Below are 7,482 nucleotides of genomic sequence, written 5' to 3'. Positions count from 1 at the left end.
TTGAAAACTGATTAAACACAATACCAGTAGTAAGTGGTTGACCACAGCCACAAAATGACCATGCCTTTAAGTAGTAATAGTCTTGTTAGCTGCACTGCAGGTACAAGTCAGTTCAGGTGAAGATGAATGCCTGCAGCAGCGAAGCTAGACAACCTTGGATTCCCAAGTCACTTGTTCGTGCTTCTGCCGGCATGTTTCTGGATCTGAAATAAAATAAAGTGGATTTAGTGCAATTCACAAGCCTTTGGAGCCAGTTAATGAAGGGCTGATCTCAGTCCCATATCCGCAAGCTTCATCCAACAGTCCTCATTGTGTTATGTGGTCATCACTGATCAGAAGGACAACTTGCACATGACCAACACGTTTACATACCTTCACAACCCAGGAACAATTGAGAGCCCCTACGGCCCCAAGACACTGATACGAGCAGATGATTCCTACAGAAGAAACTTAATTAAAACCAGCTTTAGCATGTTTATTACTTCCAGCTGCTGCACTAGCAGCAGCTCTGTAGGACAGTAGAGTGGCTGCTGATGGCACGAAGGGGCCACAACAGTCAAAGACCACCCAATTCTCTTGCATGCACTTGGAGAACCTAGAGCTACAGTCAAGCACTGGTCCTTAGGATAGCATGCTGTATGCTAATGTGGACTAAATTAGCCAGTCATTTTACCTTGACGTGAGACGTTCTCATTAGTTCATCTTTGTCAGCCTGGAGTGGCACCTAGTCTCTTCAGGTGCTGCCATGAGGTCACCTAAAGGGAGCAAGGAAGTAGTTTACATATATTCTTTCACAGCTTTATTAAAACTTCAATAAAGCAAATGTGGCTCAGTAAAATAATGTCTCAATCAAGATTAATCTCAGTGAGGGCAAGTTTGTCATCACAGCCAGGAGTGTTCACGTTTAATGTAGATCAGGATGTTACCTTCATGAGAAGGTCATTTTCGTGTTTTGCCCTTCCATCTTCATTTCCCAACACCTGCAGAAAGATTGAAGTGTTGAGTTACCGTCACTTAAACATGCGTACAACAAGTTAACCCTATGATTTGGTTTCAAGTGTCCTTCCCCTAAATGTTGCTGGAGCAGTTATTTTTAAACTGAACAGCGACCGTCGGTGAAAGTCTTCATTTTGGCTTCCTGTTGACCGTTCACTGCTACATGAGAGCATGAACGGCTTCGATAGGAGCCGGTTACTTAGACACGATATGAAGTCCTGACAAGAGAAAACAAAAAACCCTGACCTGCAGTCTATACAGATAGCCATGATTAGAGGGGCTGGGCAGAGCTCCAATTATGGGTTGACCCTGTGGAGAAAAGACAAAAGCCAGTCATTGTATATTCTAGTGATATACGATGAAGCCAGCGCAATTAGAAAATCATCGTTATTTTGATGAAGTCATTTAAAATTTTAACACTATAGTATTGACTGTTAGGAGGTAAGGTAACGTTAGCACTATTACGTTGCCTCCATCGCCAGGTTGTGTTTTGTAATTACACGTAAGGTCAGTTACCATCTGAGTAACGTTAGGAGTTAAACGTTTACGCTCATCGGGCTAGGTACACTAATGTACCAGTAAAGTAGTTAACTGTTTTAAGGGAACAAAATTATGAACCAGTTTCTTAAGGACGGGCTGAAAGTTAACCACGTGGTTCACGAGCATTAGCGCTAACATTTAGCTCGGCTAACGTTCGCTTGGGCGAAAAAAAAAGAAAAAAAGACTAACGTTAGGTTATAACGTTAGTCTTTTCTTTTTTTTTTAATAAGACAAGCCCAGCTTGATGCAACTTGGGTTATCGTAAACGCAATTTTACCTTCGTGTGGTTACTCATCCTGAAGCATTACCTGGTCTTATAACTACAGTAGCTAATTCACATAAACTAATGTCAGTTTAACAGTTAACAGCTAGTGTTGATTACTTACGTAGCTTCGGCTAGACAAAACCTTAAGTACATTAAACTCTTCAGTAAGACAAACGCATGCTTGTAGATATAAATTGAGTTAAAGAAACACTAGTTGGGGCCTTACCCGTGTTCTGAGTTTGCGCTACTTTTCCTCTTGGAAGACTTGAAGTGAAAGAGAGCGAGCGAAGGGAGCGTCGCGTTCTTTTATACACACTAGCGCCGAGCAGCAGCCCGTTGATTGGCCCGTATAGCTCACATGGATCCCTTGCATGATGGGATATGTATTTTTACACTCACTTTAGGAACCCTTGCTGTCTTTTTGTTTTATTGTCACGTTATTGACACATTAATACTTATACAAACAGATATTCTGACATTTCGCCAAACACATTTTTCTTTCACAGAGAAAGATAGAACTGAATAAATTGTGTAGGCCTGTAAAGACAAAAATATAGCCTACTGACATGACCGTGCTCAGCTTGAGCTGAAGCCTCATAACCTACTTCAGAACCACGGACAGCAACTGCGACCAACCACTGACCAACAACAACAGTGCAGTGTCAAACTCCCCCCAAAAAAACAGTTACGAAATATTGCCCTGATGTGTCAAGCACGCGGAAAGAATCTGCTAAAATTTCACACTGTAGAAAAACGTCTCCCGGTCATGGGTCTGTTGCTAACTTGCGGCTAAGTCCGAGTGTAAATATGCGGCTATATATATAAAACACTGAATTAGCATATGCTTTCTTACGGCTTAAAATACCACTACGGCTTATCCCTGACTCTTTTATAACGTTTCTGCCCCATTCACGGCTGCAGCAGGGTTATAGTTGTAACATCCCGTGTGGAGGTAAATCTATCACATGATTGCTGAGGTCTCTCTGTGCTCCTCGTCTCCTCCTGAGCAGAAGGCAGCAGCAGGAGCCGCAGCAGCAGCAGGGGCTTCATGTAAACACGCCGCGCACAGGGCTTTGTTTCACACACACTAGTCATGCCATGGATATTTTGTGGCAATACCAGTTCAGGATCATTTTACTCGGGGATTCGACGGTGGGGAAGTCGTCGTTGCTGAAGCGCTTCACGGACGGGATTTACAGCGATGTGGCGGATCCTACGGTCGGGGTAGATTTTTATGCCCGCTCGCTTGATATCGAGCCCGGCGTGAAAATTAAGCTCCAGCTCTGGGACACGGCTGGTCAGGAACGATTCAGGTACTAAACAGAATTTCAAAAAAAAAAAAAACGAGCCTGAATAAAATGTCTCTGAATTAAATGTAACGACCATTCCTCGCAGAATATATTTGTTGTTAAATAATTGAGAGGCCTTGGTTTGCTGTCGCTGTTGGCTGCTAGGTACTATAAAATGCTTAATTTAAATAAAGGCCCTTTCCTCTCTCATTGTGATGTAATGAAGTGAGTGTAGTCAGTGGAGAAAAGGGTCGATTATATAGGCCTCAATCTTATGATGCCCTGGCCTATATAGAAACAGTCAAAATCGAGTTGCATCATTGCATTCATTCACGGATGATGGGCAGCCTCCTCATATTTAGGCCCCAGTTTGATTTCCTGAGATACTGACTCCACAGTCTACAGGGCAACACAAAAGGATGACAACTTTATACCCAAATGTAGTTTTTGCATTCATCTGCCCTGTTGCTTGTGCTGTTTCATGTGTCCCCGCTGTCATAGGTAATTTCCTTCTCTGTCTGGAGAAGCAGCTCTGCTCTTAGATCTGCTTTCCCTTTTGAAGCCCAAGCTTCAGAGGGTGTTTTCCGTCAGGCTTCACCACACTAAAGTCTTTCACTTCTGTTTTAAATGACTGTGAGACATGTTTGGAAAATCAATCAGCAATTTTTAAACCACCATGTGCACAGATTAAGGCTTGTGTAGCCTATATGTATAAATGTGTAAGTGGATCTAGCCTATGTGGTTAATTGATTCATTTCAGTTCAGTACTGTCATTCATCCCCAGCAGGGCAATTAAAGTGCAAATGTGTTTGGTCATATTTAGCACATTTTGAGGCCCTGTCTTTTAAATGTTCCGATACCTTTTTGATTTCAATCAACATAGTGCATACGGAATGCATATGCCTACATTGGACAAGTTGGTTTTGAGGGCGCTGGGAAAAATATAATGAAGGTGCCGTTTGCAGTCTGCAGTGTGCACTGCACATGGTGGGTGCTTAAAGGCGACAGGATATATACAGAAAACATAGATAATGCACAGAGATTGGAACTACTTTGCAACCTGGACGTTCAAACATTTACAAAATTGCAAAAGCAGTGGAAAATTCGATTATCCTTGCAGTGTGTGTGATTTTGAGTTAGTTGTGGTTGCTGTAAATAGAGTGAAGGAGAATATGGATCTTATCAGAGCTGTGGACTTGACTCACAAAAATGAGGACATGAGACTTGACTTGGACTCGACATGGACGTGCTTTGACAAGACTAGGGGTTAGACTTTTCCTCACTGACTTGAGACTTGACTTGGCTTGACTGACTTGAGACTTTCTCCAAAAGACTAAACCGGTCTGGAGCTTCCATACAGTGGTTTCAGGATAGTGGCAGCCTTGCTGACAGGTCGCTGTAGTGTGTCCATCAAAGCTGTCCAAAATGTTCAGAAGTGTTCATTCAAAATTCTTTTGCCTCGAATTACTAACATGTCAATTTACCACATTTCTGCCCCCTAGGTCCATCACAACATCATACTACCGTAACTCTGTGGGCGGGCTACTAGTCTTTGATCTCACCAATCGCAAGACCTTTGACCATGTGAGGGAGTGGCACAAGGAGGTGAGCGAGCACATCCTGCCTCACCACATGGTCTACATCCTCATCGGCCATAAGAGTGACCTCAACAAGGACCGCAAGGTGAGTCGGGACGAGGCGGAGCAGCTGGCGGCCGAGATGGGCATCCGCTACGTGGAGACGTCGGCCAAGTGCAACAGCAATGTGGACCGGGCCTTCGAGCTGCTGACCAGAGACATCTACGAGCTGATGAAGATGGGGGAGATCGCCACCCGCGATGGCTGGGACGGGGTGAAGAGTGGCCTCACAGCCAAGGTCCTCTACCCGGCCGAGGACGAAGAGGAACTTGCTACCGCAACCGCTGAAAAGGGCTGCCACTGCTGACTCAGAACTCTCTGTCCAAACACTGTCCCGTCACACCAAGAGCTCACCTCGTTTCACAGCTGTCCATTGAAACCAAGTCACTCAGGCTCAGCACCCTGTGATATCACCATCCATCACTCCCTCACCTTGTGCTTGTGCCCCCTCTGTGTGTGGGTTCTTCCGACAACTGGGATTCTTTTCTAACAGGGGGCTATTGTACATCCTGATGTGTATCTTATAGGCAAGTTGTATCTCTATATTCATGTGGTGTAGCATGAGCCAACCTGTGTCGGGCCTTGTTAGGCTCTGAAAACACAGAGTGGAGGTGATCAGGTGTTGGGGTTTAGAGTTCAGCCGATACTCCTTTTCACAGCCCTGGAGTTAATGAACTTCTGAGTATACTGACGGTCCAGATAAATCCATGGACTGTGACTTACTGGTCTGGCATTTGTTGTGGGTTTCTACCTGTCAAAGTGTGTGTGATTCTTTGCCTGAAATCTTTTGTGACTGCAAGCTTGTAAATAATAGTGAAATCTATAGAGATGAAAGCTTAAAGGTCACTGAAAGCTCTTTAATTGATAGTGTCAACAGACACAGTGCACTCTTCAATAAGTGTCACCATATTAAATCAATGTGCTCCTCCTGCTACTGTAAGCTGTGTGTGCACTTATGCCAAACTGACTGAAACCTTTCTGTGAATAGATGAGTAACGTTTTTGTAAAAAATATAAAGATTGTTTCTAGTTTAGGTGTATACATAAAGTTAGGCCACTGTAATTAGGGTAGGTGGTCCTATTTAGGTATTTGTATCATAGCATCAACAGGAGCAAGACAAATGCGTCACCTCTCAGTCATCAGACCTTCTAATGATTTTCTCAGCAGTAGATCAGACAGAGATGTGTTTGATTAAGAACAAAAGGGAGTTTGAATTTCACCTGCAGTCGGCAACAGCTTAGACAAACCGCTGTTTCTTTTGTTCAAAGCTCAATTCACAAAAATAATGTTCCATTCAGCTCTCAGCAGATGATGGATGCTAACACATTAAATCCAATGGTGTGGAAATATGTGCTGCTTCTGTGGGCCTATAAATTCTGCTGTGTTCCAGAGTAGGTAGTAGCCTGGAGAAAAACCAGGCTTCAAGTAGAAAACCTGGGCAACATGGTAAATTAGAATTTCTTTCACCGTGGTTATAACAGTCCTTCAAACCCACTACAGGTCAGTTTATCTCCGAGCTCAGAAGTCCAGGCAACATGCCATGGAGCCACCTGCATGACAAAATGCTCAATTTTGCTCGATGCAGTTTGCAAGGCAGGTGGATAGGTCCACATTGTGTGGAATAAATACTACTGATAATGATAATAATAATAGTAATAAATAAGAAAATTGACATCTGTCTCTTTTCTGTGTATTAAATGCAGAGCTGAACCCAAGAGGCGATTAGCCTAGCTTAGCATTAAAACTGAACAGCTAGCTTGGCTCCCTCTGTTGTTTAAAGACAGGCCTACCAGGCAGCAACTCTAAAGCTCAAGAATTCACACATTACAATATAATGCCTCAGAGTGTTGGAAAGCAGTTTGATCCGTACACAAACAGAAATCTAAGTGCCACATAATTAGGCTAGAAGTTGTGCTGACAGACTTTCTACTTTCCTGCGCTAGCCGGAGACACTTGACAGAAGTGACAAAACTGTTGTTCGTTTTTTTTACATTTCTGTTTGGGTACAAATAAAACAAATGGGATCCAGCGTGTTTCTCAGTAAGCTTTAGAGCTGTGTTTTTTTCCCTTTGTACTGAGCTAGGCTAGTTCCCCGGCTCCTGCTTCCAGTCTTCATGCTATGCTATGCTAGTCACCTTCTGACTGGGATCAATCTTCTCATCTAACTCTCATGAAGAAGCGTGAATTTCCAAAATGTTGAAATATGTTCTTAAGCTATAAAAAAAAGCCTGTTCTTACTCGAACAAATCTGGCAGCAATGATCGCCTACATTAGTTAACTTTCAGCCAGGACTTTCACTGAACTTAAAATAAATCTGTGCTTAAAGTTGTTGAAATTCTTTGTTAACATAGTAATAGTGACCCTCCATTGACATAACTAAACTTAAGCTTTCATATGAGTATTTGGGATTTGCCAGCTTGTGACACTAATAATGCCTGCTGTGATGAAGCCTGTGATGGTCAGCTTGCTGTTCTGAGCAGTGAGCTGTATTTACGATGAATGCACGTCCGCGCACACGACTTTCAAACACAGCAGTAACAACCTCTGATCCAGAGGATCATGAATGCTTTCAAGTCTCCAGAAGCTGTTGGCTGCAGACACTATTAATCTGTTGTCTACAGGCCTGGAGCGTACAATAGACTACAGTACACTTTTCCTGGGAACTAAACTCACTGCTAGTTCACCTTTCACCAGCATCTCACCAATATATCCGTTCACACACGCTAAAGATTATGCATTCTACAGTTTTTACTTT

The 7,482-nt window shown here is 43.1% G+C and overlaps 1 protein-coding gene, 1 long non-coding RNA gene and 3 other non-coding genes across 5 annotated transcripts; 1 reads left to right on the top strand and 4 right to left on the bottom strand.

The window, feature by feature from the left end:
• On the bottom strand, nt 1–2,113 carry LOC119906968. Its single transcript, XR_005445062.1, has 6 exons — nt 2,028–2,113; nt 1,243–1,305; nt 927–980; nt 674–755; nt 373–437; nt 1–203 (listed from the first exon to the last, which is right to left on the bottom strand). It is a non-coding gene; the product is annotated as an uncharacterized LOC119906968 (long non-coding RNA).
• Nucleotides 264–337, bottom strand: LOC119908215. Its single transcript, XR_005445241.1, has one exon. It is a non-coding gene; the product is annotated as a small nucleolar RNA SNORD99 (small nucleolar RNA).
• LOC119908210 lies at nt 507–637 on the bottom strand. The gene has a single exon (XR_005445237.1). It is a non-coding gene; the product is annotated as a small nucleolar RNA SNORA44 (small nucleolar RNA).
• On the bottom strand, nt 1,056–1,192 carry LOC119908198. The gene has a single exon (XR_005445225.1). It is a non-coding gene; the product is annotated as a small nucleolar RNA SNORA16B/SNORA16A family (small nucleolar RNA).
• Nucleotides 2,114–2,325: 212 nt separating the features above from the next.
• rab42a (RAB42, member RAS oncogene family a) lies at nt 2,326–5,657 on the top strand. Its single transcript, XM_038724452.1, has 2 exons — nt 2,326–3,114; nt 4,593–5,657. The coding sequence occupies exons 1-2, from the start codon at nt 2,900–2,902 to the stop codon at nt 5,032–5,034; spliced, it is 657 nt and encodes a 218-aa protein (XP_038580380.1). The 5' UTR covers nt 2,326–2,899; the 3' UTR covers nt 5,035–5,657.
• Nucleotides 5,658–7,482: the final 1,825 nt, after the last annotated feature.

This window comes from Micropterus salmoides, unplaced genomic scaffold (genome assembly GCF_014851395.1).
Source record: "Micropterus salmoides isolate LMB-PRFRI ecotype aquatic unplaced genomic scaffold, ASM1485139v1 Ms_hic_scaffold_17, whole genome shotgun sequence".
NCBI classification, from domain to species: Eukaryota; Metazoa; Chordata; class Actinopteri; order Centrarchiformes; family Centrarchidae; genus Micropterus; species Micropterus salmoides.
The sequence above is the reverse complement of the archived record's forward strand: the minus strand, read 5'-3'. Positions and strand labels throughout refer to the sequence as shown.